The sequence below is a fragment of the Xyrauchen texanus genome, chromosome 8 (assembly GCF_025860055.1).
Source record: "Xyrauchen texanus isolate HMW12.3.18 chromosome 8, RBS_HiC_50CHRs, whole genome shotgun sequence".
Classification (NCBI taxonomy): domain Eukaryota; kingdom Metazoa; phylum Chordata; class Actinopteri; order Cypriniformes; family Catostomidae; genus Xyrauchen; species Xyrauchen texanus.
Window position 1 is genome coordinate 16,195,883 of NC_068283.1, and position 21,163 is coordinate 16,217,045.

Sequence of the window (21,163 nt, forward strand, 5' to 3'; positions counted from 1 at the left end):
CTCTAATGGCTCGGTGGGGGATCTCTCTGAACTGTGGAATGTGTTGTTGTGTTCATTTGATGGCTTTGTTCGTGGATAGTCCTACAATATATGCAGGGATGGGGAATAACAGAATATATGTAATGGTATTACGTATTTAAAATTGGGGTGTGCGATATATATATTGTCTACGATAATATCACAATTGTTGCTTTAACGATATGAGAAATCACATGATCGAGTATGTCACTCGTTTTCAAAAACCAATCAAAAAGCCATATTAAGTGTCCAGAAAATTCACTGCGTGCTGTAGCAAATTAGTATATACTACTGCACATGCGCATTCAGATCATGATATTACACATTAGATTGTGGTGTGTATGACAGAATTTAAAAATGAGTGAAGAAATGGCAAGAGGAGAAGATCATTAAACACCAACAACTTCGCAACCCAAGCTAGATTTAATTGCTAGACGTGGGTCGTCATCAATATGGTTTGGTCTTGAAAAGGTTAGATGTTAGTCAAAAGACGCCAATCTGCAAACTGTGCCGAAAATCAGTTACAGTCAAAAGCAGCTCGACGACCAACCTGTTTCACCATCTTCGAACTACCCACCGCACTGAATATGAGGAATATGCAAATCTTCACGAGTCAACTGAACACAACATGCCTGCAGCTGACAGGGTAAAAGTTAAAAAAAAACACACTCAACAAACTTTAGCAGAATCATTTAGCAAAAACGTTCCTTATAGGGCTGCACTTGTCCAGTGTGTGGATCATTTTCTGAAATCCTATTTTGCTAATGGTGCATCATGTCTCTTGCCATGCAGTGCATTATGGCATCATGGTCGCAAACACATCTGTAATTGTGCTTTGTTTTGTTTGGCTTACAGGTTGTTGTTTCAATGGTCTCTTTACTAATCTGGGCTTTCACCATCGTGCATTCATCATACATTTCTCTGTGCTGTTTCAGGTGCCGATATAAATTTGTTGTGTTACCACGTGATGTAGCTACTTTCATTTTGCAAATTTTGCACAGTACCTCTCTCTGCTCAGCATCAGTTATCTTAAAGCCAAAATATCACCATATAACCAGGGGTGTTCCTGGCTGAAAATGAGGCGAAAGTGGTACCGTACTGATCAAAAAAGTGACGTTAAAAACAAGTAAACGTTGGCTTTGCGTTAAGCAACTGAATACTAGTGTTAATTTTGTCAGCTGTTTTTTATTTTAGTCTTAGTCTTAACTAAAAAGGACACTTGCGGGGGTGAGAGACGAGTGTCTCCGTGTTAGAGTGCGCATCAGCCGGCGGAACTTTAAATCTCTCCCGGTCTCGACTCCCGCTCAGATTGGGTCTCTTTCGCGACTGGTTGAAGCAGCTCTGACTGCACAGAGAATGACAGTTTTGGAGTTTGTGCTTATTTATATGGCACGCTCCTGTATTATATTAACTTTAATTAAGGATGAAATAAAGATATATCTCCAAGCTGTGATCTGCGTTTCTATCAGACACTCGAGCTGCAGACAGCGGGGGTGAGAGACGAGCATCTCCGTGTTAGAGTGCGCATCAACCGGCGGAACTTTAAATCTCTCCAGGTCTCGAATCCCGCTCAGATTGGGTCTCTATCGCGAAGCTGTGATCTGTGTTTCTGTGTTATTTTTTCTTGCCACCAGTTCAGTGTCGGTCTGCTCGGCATCCATCTTCACCTGATTTCCACGCTGAACACCGGAAACTCACATGAAATGACCACACGTGCCACTCCCTAAACTGAGACTGACTGGTCATCTTTTTATTAGCGACGTAGAAAATTGGCAAACAGCTCTCAGAGAGAATGTCACTTCCACACATGCACTTATTTATTTAATAAAATTGCAGCATTTTGCCATCATATAATCGCACAGGCTGACATTGCGATTGCGATATAATTAATCATGCAGTACTAGTTTCTTATGACAAAAAGAGCAACAGATGGCAAGATATAACAAACGCTGTCACCAGTTACATCGCAAAAGACATGGTGCCAATTCAAGCAGTTGAGAGAAATGGTTTTAAACAACTTTTGAAGATCTTAGACCCAAGATACACACTGCCTGAGTGAAAATATTTCAGTCAAACAGCGCTATCTAAATTGTATGAGTCATGTCGCCAAACTCTTGTGAATGAAGTGCAGAAGATTTCACATTTTGCCACAAAAACTGATTTGTGGTCAAGCAGAACAACTGAACATACCTCTCCTTGACAGTACATTTCATCGATGAAACCTGGCAACTGAAAAGCTACTGTTTGCAAACATCTTACTTTCCAGATGACCACACAGGTGACATCATTGCCCAATGTCTAATTGATGAGCTAGCATCATGATCGCTGCCAGAAGACCGCATGGTTTGCATGACAACAGACAGTGAGGCTAACGCTGTCAGTGCACTACGGATTAACAACTGGAAGAGGCTTCCTTATTTTGGACACAGGCTTCATATTTCCATTGGTAAGCAATTTAGGTGCTTCTATGAAATGCAAATTAAGGAAAATAGATCTTGTATTGGTTGGGATGTTTAAAAATACAAAAAGGAACTATGATAATAATGACAGTAATATAATAAATATAACATGAATATAAATTAAATATAATACATTTATATTAAATTATAATATTAAATAAATAATGTATATTAGATAATATTGTAATGTCATAACTGCACACTTTGAATGTTCTATTGACTCAAAAAAAGTTTTATGTCTTATTTAAAATGTTTTCCAGAGAGGAGCATGCGGGATCATAGAATAAACAGAATAAACATTGTAGTTTGCAAAAAAGTGGTCGCTGCTTTTTCCAGCAGCTGGAAAAAGAAAAAAGCACTTTATGATGCACAAGAGCAGCTGAAGCTTCCACAGCATAAACTGGTCACGGTCACCAACAAGATGGGGCTCAAGACAGCACATGATTTAGAGATTTATTGAGCAAAAAAAATGGCAAGATGTTGAGGTGCTGGAGGCGGTAAGTAAAGCACTTGGTCCTCTGCTGGAATTTACAGACGCTCTTTCAGGTGAGCAACTTGTAACAGTTTCTTACTTAAAACCTGTGTTGGCCTTGTTCAACACTGAAGTCCTGGTGGTAAAGTCTGATGACACAGACCTAACCAAAAAAATCAAACAAACCATTCTGGAGTACCTGTACACCAAGTACACAGAAGATTAGTGGATGAGCTGTTAAGTTTGGCATCCAGGTTCAAAAACTGCTACAATGACAATGACAGGATCAAAGCCATTGGGACAGCAGTGATGACAGAACTCATAGCTATGACGGCAGGGGGAGACAGCCCTACCCCAGGCCCCTTAACTGCTTCTGCTCAGGCTGTGACAGCAGAAGTTGGAGCAGGTGATGATGACACCAGGGAGCCAGCAAAAAAGTATTTTGGCAGTTATTTCATGAAACAACAGGAAATCAGAGGTGAGTCTCTGCACATTGTTATTGAAATGGAGATCAAGAACTACTAAATGATACCTGAGGTGGACAGTGATGTAAATCCACTTGACTGGTGGAAAACACAAGAAATATATTTCCCTAGATTGGGGAAGCTAGCAAAAAAGTACCTGTGCATCCCCGCTTCAAGCAGGCCTTCTGAGAGGGCTTTCAGCACAGGAGGAAATATTGTAACATGTCACTGTGCCGCTCTCAAGCCAGATGTTGTGGACAAGCTGGTGTTTTTGTCTGTCCTAGTGACTACTTTAAATTATAAAGTCTATTTTACGTTTTTGTCTTTAAATTGTGGACTTTGTTTACAGTGCTGCACAGTTCACCTTACAGCAGAGCAGTGTTTTGTGTTGTTCTTACTTGAATGCTTCAGTTTTAAATAATAAAGACCTCTTTTCATTCAATATATTGTTTTGATTAATAATATCAACAATCAATATTATTATGTTATGCTATTAATATGTTGTAAGAGGGAACTAGTACAATATAAGACTTCTACAAAAAAAATGTTTTTGATATCGTCTGTTTATCGTTATCGACAAAATCCCAGAAAATATCGAGAAATATTTTTTTTGTCAATATCGCACACACCTATTCAAATACAAAATATAAGTAACTGTATCCGATACAGTTATAATTTCAATAATTGGTAATTATAATACAATTACATTCATAAAGTATTTTGATCCATACACACTGTCCACCGAGCACATGTCAATCACGATAATTTGGAAAACATCGAACGTTCGCAGATCCACGTAGCATCTGGAATCCTCGAATGAGATTACGTACGTTTTAAAATCGCTCTAAGTCACTACGGAAAGTCGAAGGGTTCATTCACTGACAGCACGCTCTTTCCCAGAAGCCTTTCCTCATATTGTACACAATCATCATGGCGGCGCAGGATGGTGGGTAGCATGAAAATGTACTTAAATGTTATTTCCCCTGTCTTTGCTATGTTGTGTAAAAACCTAGAATACAGATTCCAGTTATTTGGCACTTGTATTACACTGAATGGGTGTTCTTTTAAATTGTCAGTGATAAAATAAAATAGACAGATATTTTGTGATTATTCCAAACAGCCATCTCGAAAACTTAGGCTGTGTCAAAAATCCTATTGAGCTGTCTAGCTAGACTGCATTTTTGGGGCATCAAAGACGCGTCTGGAACTTTCGAACATTTTTCGAACTTTCGAAAAGAAATCCCGGGTTTCATATGTTTATTTTGAATGAACGTCCCAAACGCGCGTGAGATGCCCAATGTTGGACAGGTAGGCAGTTTTTTAGGTTTTGAGACACAATCTCAATGTGATCTTGCGAATATTAGCATAGCAGGCTGGCTAAGTTATCAGTTCGACCATCCAGCTGTTCTATCATAGCCAGCAGTTTGGAGATGGTGACTTGTCGCTGAGTAAGTCGTGTGTTCTTACGAAAAACTGCCTCGATCAAGGCTGTCATGGGTGTAGTATTTTGTCTTAATTCAACAGTTGGGTTTAAATAACGGTAGGATAATTTTGTAGATGCTTCTGCGCCTTTGGTCAGCAGCTTGTCAGTTAGCTTTAAAAGAAAATGCAAAATAAAATAAAAGAAAATTCTTGTATATTGGAATAGTCAATAAATGTAAATTGTGTTTTCATATTAGTCCACCTTGTGAAACAAGTCTGATATTATTTGCACCACATTTTCCTCTTCACATGTCAACATGATCGAAAAATCTAACTGTTTAATTTCTCTTATAATTCTGCAATTGTTCCCACAGGAAGTGAGGTTGGAGAAATGGAATATGAGGTCATGCAGAAAGCACCAGAAGTATTGTGTGAGGCTCCTGGGAAAGGAGATGCAGCCGGGACTGAACAAGCATCTCTTACCGATGGTGAAAGCACATCAACTGAGCTTCCTGTTGTCAGCAATGGAGAGGAAAGCAATGACGGGAAAGAGATGGTGGAAGTGAAAATCATTTGGAACAAAAACAAATATGATCTTAAAATTCCTTTAGATGGCACTGGGGCTAAGCTGAAAGAGAAGATTCACACACTCACTGGTAATACTGGAAAGATTATAAGTCTTTGTACATAATATTAAAGGGGTAGTTCACCCACAAATGAAAATTCTCATCATTTACTCACCCTAATGCTATCTAAGATGTGTATGACTTTCTTTTTCTGAACACAAACAAATATTTTAATAATATTTCAGCTATATTGGTCCTCACAACGCAAGTGAACGGTGACCAGAAATTTTAAACTCCAAAAAGCACATAAAGGCTTCATAAAAGCAATCCATAAGACTTCAGTGGTTAAATGATTTGTGAGTTCTTTTTTATTATAAATTCTCCTCCCTTTCCAGTAGATGGCGAAATGCAAAAATAATGCAAATTGCCAAAAACAAAAGAGCAATGTGAAAGTGGACATTGATGGGAAAAAAAGGATGTGAATATAGATCTGTTTCACACTCACACCTATCAGATCACCTCAGAACCACTCGAGTTGTATGGATTACTGTTATGCTGTCTTTTTGTGCTTTTTGGAGTTTCAAAGTTCTGGCCACCATTCGCTTGCATTGAATGGATCAACAGAGTTGAGATATTTATCTAAGAATCTGTGTGTTCAGCAGAAGCAAGTCATACACATATGGGATGGCATGACGGTGAGAAAATTATGACACAGAAAAATCTAATTTGTGGGTGAACTATCCCTTTAAAAGTTATGGGTCATGCATACATTAATCTTAATTAAACTCCTTTGTACAAAAGGGCAGAATTCTTTGCCTCCATTGATAAATATTAGATATTAGATAGACTTGAGAATATTTATCTATGTTGTCATCATAGTAAAAAGGGGCATACCAAATAAAAACATAGTGAAATTAATTTTTCAATTAAAATTTTCCTTCAAATTGTTATGCTATAATACAATTGTAATTGTTACTTATGATAAAATAAGTTGTTATAAAAAAGAAATGTATTGCATAAAAAAACAGCCAAACAGAAAATGTTGACTTAAGACTTTTGAAACATACTGTATATTATTATTTATGTACAGAAAACTCCATGTAAAATTTCACAATTAAAATGCTTCAGAGCAAGGAAATGAGTGTTTTAGTGTTAAAAAAAGTATATTCAGCCACCCTTCTGAAACTATTTGGTTCAGTTTTTTTTTTCTTTATTGTTTTGTTATTAGGTCTTCCACCCGCTATGCAGAAAGTGATGTACAAAGGACTGCTACCAGAGGACAAGACACTTAGAGAAATCAAAGTTACTAATGGTGCAAAGATAATGGTGGTCGGGTCTACAATAAATGATGTACTAGCTGTAAATACACCAAAAGAAGTTATACAGCAAGAAGTTAAAGCTGAGGAAAACAAAAAGGAGCCATTGTGCAGGCAAAAGGTGGGAAACTAAGTTCCTTAAAGTGACTTAACTGTTAAGTTTTTATTATTATTATATTTCTGGACTTCTTTCTCTTAGCAACACAGAAAAGTTTTGGATAAAGGAAAACCAGAAGATGTCATGCCGTCAATAAAAGGAGCCAAGGTAATCTAAAGCAGTAGAGGAGAAGAACAGAACACTGCACACAAATATTTATTGCAATTTATTCTATGGCCAATACCCAAAAAGTTTGTAATGGAGTAGTACATTTTAATTTGGATATTTCACAAAAAATAAATACAAATAATTAGGGGATATTCAGACCAAACTCGTTCTTGCCCTAAAAATGCTAGACGCAGTGCAACGAATGGAACAGAACACAGGTGTTTCGAGGCAGGTTTTTCCAAAGTTCTTTTAACTTGATTCGGCATCATAAAAGGGCAGCGCTCTGCTCGTGATGCGGCACAGCAGTCAAAGACGTCCATCTAGAACATTACAGATATGCTTTGTGTAAACAGTCCCATATACACTGATGAGCCAAAAACATTATGACCACCTGCCTAATATGCGGTTGGTCCTCCGTGTGCCACCAAAACAGCTCTGACCCACCAAAGCATGTGGTATCTGGCACCAAGACATTAGCAGCAGATCCTTCAAGTCCTGTAAATTGTCTTGTGGAGCTGCTCATTCGGATCGAGATCTGAGGAATTTGGAGGCCAGGGCAACACCTTGAACCCTTCATCTTGTTCCTCAAACCATTCTCGAACGATGTATGCAGTGTGGTAGGATGCATTAAAAGGCTGCGGAAAAGGCCACTGCTATTGACTAATAGCATTGCCATGGAGGAGTGTACCTGGTCTGCAACGACGTTTAGGTATGTGACCCATGTCAGATGGACCCAGAGTTTCTCGGCACAGCATTGTGTGCAGCATTGCACACCAGGCAACCTTCTTCCACTGCTCCAAGGTCCAGTTCCAATGCTCGCATACCCATTGTACCGCAGGCGCTTTCAACGGTGGACTGGTCTGCAGCTATGCAGCCTCTTACACAGCAGAGTGCAATGCACTGTGTGTTGTGATAATTACAATTTTCTGTGACTTGTGCCACAGTAGACCTTCTATCAGTTCGGACCAGACGGTATAGCCTTCGTTGCCCTCATGTATTGATGAGCCTTTGGTGCCCAACACCCTGTTGCCGGTTTGTGGTTTGGCCCTCGTTGGACCACTCTCAGTAGGTACTCGCCACTGCTAACCTGGAGCACCCCACAAGCCTTGCCGTTTCAGAGATGCTCTGACCCAGTTGTCTGGCCATATCAATTTGGCCCTTGTCAAAGTGGCTCAGGTCTTTACTCCTGACCATTTCTTCTGCATTCAACACGTTGACTACGAGAACCGATTGTTCGCTTTCATCTAATTTACCAAGACCTTGACACGTGGCCTTGTTCGGAGATGATCAACTTTATTTGATTCACCTGTGAGTGGTCATCATGTTTTGGCTCATCGTGTAGATGTTTTTGTTTTACTGGAATTGCGTCATTTGAATCTAGGTTCAGTGGTCAGGTCCTGTGAAAGCTTGCTGTAAAGCTCTTTTTAAGAGTACAGATTAAGTTCCCTGTGTGCACAAATGACATCCGAACGATGTCTTATTTGTTAAACAGGAGCGCCTTCCAACAGTGCCTTTATCAGGAATGTACAACAAATCTGGTGGAAAAGTACGACTCACTTTCAAACTGGAACAGGATCAGCTATGGATTGGAACAAAAGGTGATTTTATCCTTTAAGTAAAAATTAAGAGACAGTATGATTCATACTAATTCCTTTTATCTTGATGTTTTCTGACCTGCAGAAAGAACAGAAAAAATCCCAATGGGTTCCATCAAAAATGTTGTGACTGAGCCAATAGAGGGTCACGATGACTATAATATGATGGTATCTTGTTTATCTTAACATTGTCATATCAACAAACTCTGCGTTAAATGTTAGAAAACAAACATTAATTAATTGATATTTTGTGTTTGTCCTAGGCATTTCAGCTGGGTCCAACAGAAGCCTCACAATATTGGGTCTATTGGGTGCCTGCACAGTTTGTTGATGCAATCAAAGACACAGTCCTTGGAAAATGGCAGTATTTTTAACGTGCCTCTATATAGACACTGACAAATTGGGATTAAGAGCAGAATATTGAAAACTTTAACTGGAGCCAACACAATAATCTGAAGAACTGATTTTTCTGAAGTATAAACTGAGCAAACCGAAGGATTGCTGTTGGACAAAATATGATTTCTTTAAGTGCACTAAATGTCAGCAACCCATTTTTCAAACTGTTTCACTACTAATTTTTTTTTTTAAAGCTATCCCAAGCATAAACAGAGAATTGTACAGAACTTGCAAATACATTTCTCGTAGGTATTCTGATAGAAATAAAAAATTATTTAAAGAAAATGTTTGATGCCATATAGGAAGATTTTATCTAGTATATTCCTTGGTTTACCGTACAACTCAAGCAAACTTGCCAAAGTTTACAATTCACAACGGTTGTTGATTTAACTATTAGCTTCTCTTGTTGCACAGACTATAGTTTACATGTAAAACAGCAAATGTTGTAACACTCAAAAATGAAATTTATCCGGGTTAAAAAAATTATTTGCATTTCATTACTTTTTTTTTTTTAGCACATAAACTTCTAGTCATTTTCTGTGGGTACTGTGCAGAATTTCAGCTGTAATGCCAAGAATACAATTATTCTGTTTCTGTTCTCTCAACAAACCCTGTGATACTTTGAGAAAAGGCAATACTTTATTGATATGTTGTTATAATTTCAGGGATGTCCCTTAACCCAAACCCTCCCTATCAGTTCAGATGTAATATTAGGAAGAACTGTGTTAATGTTCCATAAATACACAGTCACATATCCAAGTTGATGAGTAAGTATTCTGATATACAGCCAGATCGTCATGCATGTTGTTTATTTCAAACATGGTGCTAACCAATGAAAAGCATTTTTATTTCAATAAAGCCCAAAAGTAAGGAGTTTCAGTGACCTTTCTGTAATATACTTACTCATTTAGTATTTGATTATTATTTTTTTTTATCTGAACTGTGTCTATCAACTCAGAATTATCCCATATTCCAGGATGTAAGCGTCCATGTTCTACCTTAAGCACGCTGATGCAATAGAATTTACACTGGTGAATTTCTTGTTCAATCTCAAATTATTTGAAAGCTCCCATTTGAATTCATTTATTGAGAGGTTCTAATTAAACAGTTGAGATTGAATATGCTTATTATTTGTAACAAAGTTGCTTTTGTGCATGTAGAGAAGTAGTATTGCTTTCCAAAAAGCTGCCATCATCATGTGTCACTCCAACAAAAGAGCTCCCTCTTCCTGGGTTAAATAGCCATGGTATTAATGCTTCAGTTGACAGTCTGCTTCAAACCAGTGTTATTATACATTTTTATTTATTTTTTATATTCAATTTGCCATAATTTCGTAGCAGTTTTCAATTTGTTTTTGTTTTGTAGTTTCAGTTTAGTTTTATTTTAGATTTAGTATTTTTTTTGGCTGCCAAAGCTGAGCATTTACTGGTGTTTTTTAAAAGGTCTAATATTTAAATTCTCAGGGCAGTCTTGTTACCTCTATCTAGTGGTATTTTCATGTTTAAAAATGCGTTGTAAATGTTGGTTGTAAAAGTGACAGATCATTTACGCTTGATCCATTTTGTATCCATATGTATTTCCTTAAATTATTATAAATCATTACTAAACTAATCTTTGGGTAGTAAACTATCAAAGCGATAGTTCACCCAAAAATGGGTCTCTCATCATTCACTCACCCTCATGCCATATCAGATGTGTAAGACTTTCTCTCTTCTGCAGAACACAAATGAAGATTTTTAGAAGAATATTTAAGCTCTGGAGGTCCATACAATGCAAGTTTTTAGGGGCCAAAACTTTAAAGCTCCAAAAAGCATATCAATGCTGCATAAAAGTATTCCATAAGACTCCAGTGGTTACATCCATTTGTTCAGAAGTGATAAAACAGGTGTGGATGAGAAACACATCAATATTTAAGTCCTTTTTTTCTACAGTAAATCTTGACATCAGCTGTCTCCTTGGCAATAATGATTTCAAGCTCAATTTTATTTCTCAGCGCCATCTAGCACTCTGCGGACTTTACATGTAAGTGTAATCGAGCTTGAAATAATGATCGGTCCTGTAAGCTGCAATTGCAAGGTGTACAGTGCAAAAGGAGTTACAGTTTGGTCTATTCTCACCCAAAACAGATTAGATCACTTCAGAAGACACTGTCAAATTAGCAAAAATTTTAATGATCATCCACACAAGGAGTGGAAGAACGGTAGAACCTTGTGAATTACAGGCATTCCAATTCCGCAGGGCTTTCTGTGAAGTTCTGTGCACAGATTACCAGCAGGCCTGCTTACTGGCAACAAATAGTCAGCAAGTTGCTGTATTTCATGCTAAAGTCAAATTAATGTAACACTAGTTGACAGCATACTTTATAATGATTTGCAGTATATTTGTATTATACTGTACAATTATTTAGTTGTTTGGAAGCTTTATATTAGCTAAATTACAATGCTTCCAGTACTGTAGAACTAACTGCAGTAAGTAAGCATATTTCTAGTGTGTACCTTACATGTTTACCCAAGTTGTTACAAATAATAGTTACAAATACTGAGGCCTCTTTTTAAACAAGTGCAATATTTATTGCAAAATAATGATCTTGAAATAGTGATATCCAATAAAAATACAGGAATACATCATAAAGTGGATAAAGAATCATAAAACTAAGTCCATTAAAATGCTTATCAATTAAGTGAATTAACAAATATTATTCATCAAAAATCAGTATTAATAAAACCCCATTGATTGAAAGAACACCATTTAACAATTCTTTGCCTGTCTTGAGAGAATAAAATGCAATAATCAATCCAAATTATGTGCATCGCACAGCTCAGGCGATAAATGCTTTCAGTCACGTCTTTATATTAAACTGGTTCATTTTAATATAAAAATAGGTAAATTACCTACGACCCCAATACTGAAAAATTTGGGACGTATGAAAAATGCTAATGCTAATAAAAACCAAAAGTAGTGATTAGTAAATTGTATTCACCCTTTGCTATATTGAAAGCACAACAACTAAACATTATATTATATTTTGCTTTGTGAATTTCATTGTTCTGTTTAAATGTTCAGTGATTTCAAATCAGATGATTGCAACACGCTCCAAAAAAGTTGGGACAGTCAAGTGTTTACCATTGTAAAACATCATAATTTCTTCTAATAACACTTATTAAGCATTTGGTCACTGAAGACACCCGTATGTTAAGTTTAGAAAGTGGAATTTCCCCCCATTCATCCTTTATGCAGTTCTTCATCTGCACAATTGTACGGGGTCTTCATTGCTGTATGGTGTGCTTCATAATGCCCCACACATTCTCAATTGGAGATGGTCAGGACTACAACAGGCCAATCTAGCACCTGCACGCTCTGCATTTTCAACCAGTATGTGGTTTGAAGTTGTCCTGCTGAAAATGCCAGGACGTCCCAGGAAAAGACAGGGCTGGATGGTATTATATGCTGCTCCAAAATTTGAACATATCTGTCTGCATTAATGGTGCCCTCACAGATATATGAGTTGCCCATGCCATGGGCACTGACACACCTCTGGCCCATACAGACACTGGCTTTTGGGCCAGGCCCTGATAACAGTTTGGATGGTCCTTTTCCTCTTTGGTCTGGAGAACACGATGGCTGTGTTTTTCAAAAACAATTTGAAATGTGGACTCAGTTCCACTGTTCTACTTTCCATCTAAGATGAGACCGAGCCCAGAGAAGTCGGCAGTGCTTCTGGACAGTGTTGATGTATGGCTTCTGCTTCGCATAGTAAAGTTTTAACTTGCATCTTTGAATGCAGCGGCAAGTGGTGTTGACGAACAATGGTTTACTAAAGTAATCCTAAGCCCTTGTTCATGATATCCATTACAGATGAAGGATATTTTTTTAAGACACTGATGTCTGAGGGATCAGAGATCACATGCATTCAGAAGAGGTTTTTGTCTGGCCCTTTATGCACCGAGATTTGACCAGATTCCTTTAATCTTTTAACTATATTATGCACTGTAGAGAGTGAAATGCCTAAAATCCCTCTAATTTGTATTTGGGGGGACATTCATGGTAAGACAAACACAAAGCAATCTGCAAACTTACCAAATATATGTTTCCATCCAAGGATTTTTTTTTCCATTTAACTCTTGCACATAAACCCTATAGCCTAGTTTCCATCCACTTTTCGTGCTAATTTGTTATCGACAAAGGGAAAATGCGTAAACCAAATTTAATTAGCCGTCTTATGCCTGGTTCCATTATAATGGGCGTTTATCGATAAAAATGGTGTGTATGTGTGGAGGGGTGTGTGTGTGTGTGTGTATGTCGACGTCATGCCAAAAAAAACTGACTTTGTCATGTAAATTTTGGTTTATCGCAAAAAAAATCTGCCCTTTAGCCGTTTCCATTCAGAAATGTGGTTTATCGCTAATTTGCCTCCCAGCTGTCCATAATTTTATTCCTCCGTAGTTTTGGTAAAATGGGGAGATTATTGAGACAATTAATTGAAATTAGCCAGTTTACTATCATTTTAATTACGCAAATAAAAGCAATAAGATGAGGAGGAATTGCATTCAAAAGGGAACAGTTGCCCTTCTGATATGACTGTAATATTGGTCCTAATGTTGCACCTATCGCAGGTTGCCACCGGTTCCGACCCAAAAGTGAATCGTCATGGACCTGTTCAATCTCTGAACCTGCACCAAGTAGTGGGGAAACTTTCTGTCTTAGAATAAGGACTATCAATCGATGTGTATATGCGGTGTGCACAGCTATTAAAGAAAAAATGATGCAGTGTTATATCAAGGTTTACATATGATACTTTCCTGAGATTCAATTGGCTATTTTTTAACAATCATCTAATCTAAAGCATTGCCATCACATCTGCATTATGTCCTGTATATTTCTCCAGCAACTTTTAATGACCAACTGAACTTGATTGTCATCTAAAATTAATTTTAGTATCATAATGCAATTTACATTTTCTGAAGAAGCTCAGCAAATGCAATCCGAGGTAAAGAGGGTTATAGTTCAAATATTTAAACGTTTTAAAAAACGTTCTGAAAGTTGGGGTACAAATAATTCTGATGTTTTCTGATAATTCTGAATAATTAATTCAGCCGACTTTTTCATCTACAGAACAGGGTAAGGTTAATTTAAGTTTGTGTAATAAAAGGCATATGTAGGTCTAAAAATATATTTTTTTAATTTGGTCATTTATTTATTTTAATACAGGGAATTTTGCCTGCATTTTTTCAAAAGCCCCTGGCGGACGGAACGCCCTGCCGCATTCTCGGGGAACAGAAGGGGTCTCCCCCGCCCCTGGCAGCGGTTCTCCCACTCCAGGCAGTCGGCAGTGAGCCCCTCCCCTTTTCAGTGGCTGGTAGGGGACTCCTCCGCCCCTGGCACCCTGACCGCTCCAGGCGGTCGGTTAGGAGCCCCTTCTCCCCTCGTGGTCGGCGGCCGTTCCTCTGCTTCCAGGCGGCCGGGCTCCTCGTCCCCCGGCAGATGTCCGTAAACGATCTCTCTCTCCCGCACCATCCTCCGCAGTCTGCCTTTATCCCTCTCGGAGGCTTGATTAGCCTGATAAGGGACTGGGTGTGTAGAATCACGACCCGGTCCCGCCCTTTGCCCTGCCACAGCAACATTTGAAGTAAAAAATAAATAAATGAAAGACATCTGGGAGGCAAAGGTTACACAATTTGCGATAAACATTTCTGTATGGAAACGGCTTAAGGGCAGATTTCTTTTGCGATAAACCAAAACTTATACGACCAAATGTTTTTTTAAGGCATGACGTCTTCACACACACCATTTTTATCGATATAAGGCCATTTGAATGGAAAATGGCAAATTTTGCTATTTTTTTATTTTTTTTATGCATTTTCACTTTGTCAATAACAAAATAGCATGAAAAGTGGATGGAAACTATTGACATTAGTGCACATGGTGATGATGATGAATCACAGCCATGTGCACTCACAAGATATGTACAAACATAATCAATGGGCGGAGGAGACTGTCATGATCCTGCCACAACAAGAATAAATTATGACTATTATAGTAGGATGGTGGCGTATTATGGGTCATTTTATAGAAACGTCCACTTTCAAGATGGCAAAATGTATGAATATATCAATAATTGTTAAATATTCAAAATTAGGTTACATTTATTGGTTAGCCTCTTGACTTAATGAATCCTTTAAGTGCCAGCTTAACAGATAAAACAATTATAATAATATTGATATAAAAAAGGTGTTGTCAGTTTTTTTATGTCATTTTAGTGTCCAAAATAAGTATTATCTTTTAAAATCTTACAAACTAAAATTACTGTCTAAATCTTTACTCTCAGATGGTAAATGACACACAAAAAAATTATTATAAAAAGTCTTATGTGATTACATATGTAAATCTAAGATATATATAAACACCTTTAATCAGAAACCGAAATAAATCAAAGAAAAGAAAAAATAAATGTTTTTCAGTATCTAGAGATAAGCAGAACAATTTGTAACACAATGAGCTACATTGCTTTCTAATGATAAGGAAAGTATAATCTGCGTGTCTAAGTTTTTTCTCCTATGTGTCACACTTGAAGAATGGGAAGACAAGAGGTTCGGATCCAAATGCGTTTTTTATTTAACATATAATAAATAAAAGGGTAAACACAAAGCAAAGTCCACGATGGGGAAAACACAATGAAACTGATCAAACACGAGGGAATAAACACTGGAGCAAATAAGAAGTCCACGAGGGGAAAGTAAACCAACACAAACTAACACAGAGCGGAACACGAGACGACAGGGCATCCACGACGGGCTGGGAAAACCTGGAGAAAGCACGAGAGGTTACACATAGGCATAAACATGAAACGGTAACGAACGACAATGGAGAGAGGAAACGACGGGGTTTAAGTAGACAGACACAGTGATAACAAATCAAGCGACAGGTGCGGACAATAACGCTGTGACAGCGGTGATGAGGAGTGAGGAAGAAGGGAAGTGTAGTTTTTAACAGAGACAGTGAAACACAGGCGGACAACAAGGAAGAAATGACAGGGAGTGTGTTAGGTGAAACAGAAAACACGGGACGGATAACAAGGAAGGTCGACACGGAACGTGACTGGTGAGGGTGAAACAGAAAACACGGGACGGATAACAAGGAAGGGCGACACGGAACGTGACTGGCGAGGGTGAAACAGGAAACACGGGACGGACCACATGGAGACGTGACAAGAGAAACAGAGAACACAGTGAGGACAACGGGGAATCGTGACAGAATCCCCCCTCAAAAGGGCCGGATTCCAGACGGACTTAATAAACAGAAGGGAAAAAACAGCAGGGATAAACAAATGTTCAAGGCGAGAGGGGCTAGACAAGGGGAAAAACAGACGGACCAAAGGGGGCACAAGGGACACGGAGACAGACCACGGGGGCAAATAGGCAGTCCACAGGGGCACAAAGGGCAGACGGGCAGACCAGGGAGGCCGTGAGGGCAGGTAAGCAGTCTCTGGGGGTGTGTGCAGGGAACCAAGTCGGGTGGCCTGGGGAACGTCCCCCGGGTAGCGACAGGTTTAGAGGGCCTGGGAGCTGGCCACTGGGCAAGGGCCGGTTCGGGGGACCCGGGAGATGGCCACAGGACCGGGACAGTTCGAGGAGGCCTGGGAGGCGGCCACAAGACAGGGACAGGTCTAGGGGCCCTGGGAGGTGGCCATCGGACAGGGACAGGTCCAGGAGGCCTGGGAGGTGGCCTCAGGACAGGGACAGGTCTAGGAGGTCTGGGAGATGGCCGCAGAACAGGGGCCGGTTCAGGGGACCTGGGAGGTGGCCACAGGACCGGGACAGTTCGAGGAGGCCTGGGAGGTGGCCACAAGACAGAGACAGGTCTAGGGGGCCTGGGAGGTGGCCATCGGACAGGGACAGGTCCAGGAGGCCTGGGAGGCGGCCTCAGGACAGGGACAGGTCTAGGAGGTCTGGGAGATGGCCGCAGAACAGGGGCCGGTTCAGGGGACCCGGGAGGTGGCCACAGGACCGGGACAGTTCGAAGAGGCCTGGGAGGAAGAGTGGCCACTCGGGGAGCTGGCGGAGCCAAGGAGGACTTCTGAGATGGCGCAGTCGAAGACTTGGGTGGTGGCGCCGAAGGAGGCGCAGGCAAGGCCGCAGGAGACCCTGGGGGCGGGGCTGCGAGGGGATCTGGAGATGAAGCTGAGGGAGGCTCTGGGGCCTCAAGAGGCAGAGCCGTGAGAGGCTCAGGAGGCAGAGCCGTGGGAGGCTCAGGAGGCAGAGCCGAGGAAGGTGGCGCCGTAGGAAGCTCTAGAGGCGAAGCTCTGGAAGGCTCTGGAGGCAGAGCCGAGGGAGGTGGCGCCGTAGGAGGCTTTGAAGGCGGAGGCCTGGAAGGCTCTGGAGGCGGAGCCTATGGAGGTGGCGCCGCAGGAGGCTCTAGAGGCGGAGGCCTGGAAGGCTCTGGAGGTGAAGCTGAGGGAGGCTCAGGAGGCAGAGCCGAGGAAGGTGGCGCCGTAGGGGCCCTCAGGGGCGGAGCCGTAGGAGGCTCGGGAGGCGGAGCCGTAGGGGGCTCAGAAGGCTCTGGGAGAAGAGCCGTAGGAGGCTCGGGAGGCGGAGCTTTAGAAGGCTCTGGAGTCTCTGGTTGCAGAGCCGTAGGAGGCTCTGGGGGCGGAGCCGAAGGAGGCTCGAGAGGCGGAGCCGTAGGAGGCTCAGGGGGCGGGGCCATAGGAGGCTCGAGGGGCGGAGCTCTAGAAGGCTCGAGAGACTCGAGAGGTGGAGCCTTGGAAGGCTCGAGTGACTTGAGGGGCGGAGCTCTGGATGGCCCGAGTGACTTGAGGGGCGGAGCCCTGGAAGGCTCGGGAAGCTCAAGAGGCGGAGCTCTTGAAAGCTCGAGAGGCGGAGTTCTGGAAAGCTCGAGAGGCGGAGCTCTGGAAAGCTCGAGAGGCGGAGCTCTGGAAAGCTCGAGAGGCGGAGTCCTGGAAGGCTCGGGAAGCAGAGCCCTAGAAGGTTCGAGGGGCGCTGGCTGTTGGACGGTCATGGCTGCTGGTGCTGGCTCTTGGACGGTCATGGCTGCTGGCGCTGGCTCTTGGACGGTCATGGCTGCTGGCTCAGGGACGGTCATGGCTGCTGGCGCTGGCTCAGGGACGGTCGAGGCTACAGGCGCTGGCTCAGGGACGGTCGAGGCTACAGGCGCTGGCTCACTGACTTCAGGCTCGCTCACAGTGACGTGCGTAGGCGTTGGCTCACTCACCGTGATATGTGTAGGTGCCGGCTCGCTGACCGTGGCTGACGTGGGCACAGGCTCGCTGACCGTGGCTGACGTTGGCCAGAAGGCGGAAGCCCGTCTTCTATTCCTCCTCCGGGCAGACGAAGTGGGCCGTGCAGGCTCACTGACCAAGGCAGGTGTGGGCTCTGGCTCGCAGATCGTGGCTGACCGGTGGGGCAGGTGGAAGAGGATGAGCTAAGGACAACTGGAGGGCCACCGCCGTGGGAGGAGAGGCAGGATCCTCAACCACCTCCACAGTAAGCAGTGAGCCGCATGCCAGAAGTGTCTCCTCCATGAATTCACAGAGCGTCCAGCCACGCATCGCCGGCGGCAACCGCTCCTGGAGCGAACCGGTCAGGCTAGCCTGGAAGAACACCACCAGGGAGGAGTCAGGATAGTCGGTGGCGCTCGCTAGGAACAGGAAGTCCCTAATGTGTTCCTCCACCGGGCGGCTTCCTTGCTTCAGGTCCAGGAGGCGGCAGCATGCCCGGATAACCGCTGGATCCATATTTTGGGTCGTTCGTTCTGTCACACTTGAAGAATGGGAAGACAAGAGGTTCGGATCCAAATGCGGTTTTTATTTAACATATAATAAATAAAAGGGTAAACACAAAGCAAAGTCCACGATGGGAAAAACAGGCAACTGAAAACACAATGAAACTGATCAAACATGAGGGAATAAACACTGGAGCAAATAAGAAGTCCACGAGGGGAAAGTAAACCAACACAAACTAACACAGAGCGGAACACAAGACGACAGGGCATCCACGACGGGCTGGGAAAACCTGGAGAAAGCACGAGAGGTTACACATAGGCATAAACATGAAACGGTAACGAACGACAACGGAGAGAGGAAACGACGGGGTTTAAGTAGACAGACACAGTGATAACAAAACAAGCGACAGGTGCGGACAATAACGCTGTGACAGCGGTGATGAGGAGTGAGGAAGAAGGGAAGTGTAGTTTTTAACAGAGACAGTGAAACACAGGCGGACAACAAGGAAGAAATGACAGGGAGCGTGTTAGGTGAAACAGAAAACACGGGACGGATAACAAGGAAGGGCGACACGGAACGTGACTGGCGAGGGTGAAACAGAAAACACGGGACGGACCACATGGAGACGTGACAAGAGAAACAGAGAACACAGTGAGGACAACGGGGAATCGTGACACTATGAATGATCTAAATGCGTCACCCCCACCCTCCAGTCCCAGCATACCTCAGACTTACACCTGTTTCTCGAGTGTCAGGACAATTGATTGTTGAAAAAGATGGTTCTCAGTTTTTTATTTTGGCATCCCCTATAAAAGTTGTTTTTGACAGCGATGTTCATGCCCATTATTACAGGAACAACTTTCTTTTAATATACATCTGGTCCATTTTTACTCATTTACTTGAGATTTCACCATTGTGGTCCTGCAACCTTTGTTCTTTGTGAACTGTATGTCATAAAGTGTGTCCTGTTTGACAAAGCTTCATCACAAGCACGGAGAGAGTTCAAGATCTAGAAGCAATTCGACTTTTCAGGATTTCGAGGCCCTAGGCAATTGCCTACTTTGCCTATAGCTAATGCCAGCCCTGGAGCATGTTTAGTGGCAATAACTGCAGTTGAACCGTTTAGGAATCTTGGCCTACTCTTCTCTGAACTGCTTTCTGATTTGTATGTCTTTAAGCATGAAGTGCCTAAATTTCCACTTCTGTTGGATTATAGTCAAGAATTTATAGGCCATTCCAAAAAGGTAACTTTGCTTGTTATTAGCCATTATCTAAATCTATCTAAGCGGAAGCTGAAGTTTAATTCAGCAGGATACCAAAACTCTTTTGTTTATTATCCTGCTGAATTACACTTCAGCTTCAGCTCATGTACAGATGATGGAACTTTCTCCTTAAGAATTGTGTGGTGCATAGACGAATTCTTACATCTTTCAATAATTGCAACTCATCCATGTCCCGAGGAAAGAAAATACAAAATAAAAATGCTACTGTAGTTATGTCCTTACAGTCAAGATCTGTGTTCATTTTACACAAAATTTAGGAAGACTTTCAAATACTTTTGCCTCACCTGTCCATAGAAAATTATACAAAAATTATTGGGGATCAATGTGGTGCTTTTTAGCAAATCTGAGCTTTGATATTTGTTTTGGTGAGCAATGGTTTCCGCCTTGCTACTGTGGTGTTAATCTTTGCACAGTTCCTTTATGTTGACTCATAAACACTGACCTTACCTGATGCTAGAAAGGCCTGCATTTCGTTGAAAGTTGCTCTGTGATCATTTAACACTTGCTGGACGAGGTACTGTGCCCTTAGAGAAATTTTGTTAGGTTTGCCAATTCTGGAATATTCAACAATACTCCAAGTGTTCTCCAATTGGAGGTAATGGCATGTATTGTGGTTTGATGCAGTCCAAGAACACTGGAAATGGTTATGTATCCCTTTCTAAACTGACATATCTCAACTCCCCCAACAAAGGAATATTTTATGATCATGGAAATGAGAAGAGACAGAGTGACAGCTTTAAGATCAAAAATTTAATTAATTACATCTGATATGATCTGAAAGTATGCTTTATTAGGTTTAATTATCAAATCCACATGATTTAAATGTTGTAATTCAGAAACAATTGATTTGTGAGTGTCTCCTTTGTGCATTTCCCTTAAGCATAGCATATATTGCATATATTGCGGTTGTGCCACTGTCAATATACCAAAATCCACTTGAAAGTCGAACCACTATCAGATCTTTATTTCAGGACATATAGAGGGGTGGCTAAAAAAACGTAACAATTTTTGGTGTACTTCTATAACTTTTTGTAAACAACAAAACAATGTTGGTCTTTCTTTTCTGTGTAGCAGAAATTCACCACCTGACTGGCTAGTAGCGAGTACCAGTTCTGAGTGCAAAACAAACAACCCTCCCCATCTCTTACAAAAACACCTAAAGACTTACTGA

The 21,163-nt window shown here is 41.4% G+C and overlaps 1 protein-coding gene across 3 annotated transcripts; it reads left to right on the plus strand.

The window, feature by feature from the left end:
• The first annotated feature begins 3,340 nt into the window (after window positions 1-3,340).
• On the plus strand, window positions 3,341-9,995 carry LOC127647982 (ubiquitin domain-containing protein UBFD1-like). Of its 3 annotated transcripts, none has more exons than XM_052132528.1 (7): window positions 3,341-3,427; window positions 5,210-5,491; window positions 6,630-6,838; window positions 6,917-6,982; window positions 8,475-8,580; window positions 8,663-8,745; window positions 8,841-9,995. In XM_052132528.1, the coding sequence occupies exons 1-7, from the start codon at window positions 3,406-3,408 to the stop codon at window positions 8,949-8,951; spliced, it is 879 nt and encodes a 292-aa protein (XP_051988488.1). In that variant the 5' UTR covers window positions 3,341-3,405; the 3' UTR covers window positions 8,952-9,995. The 3 variants fall into 3 exon arrangements, with proteins under 3 accessions (XP_051988488.1, XP_051988489.1, XP_051988490.1); XM_052132529.1 differs by lacking the exon at window positions 3,341-3,427 and adding an exon at window positions 4,288-4,359 and having other exon boundaries at window positions 8,841-9,993; XM_052132530.1 differs by lacking the exon at window positions 3,341-3,427 and adding an exon at window positions 4,332-4,376 and having other exon boundaries at window positions 8,841-9,993.
• The last annotated feature ends 11,168 nt before the right edge of the window (window positions 9,996-21,163 follow it).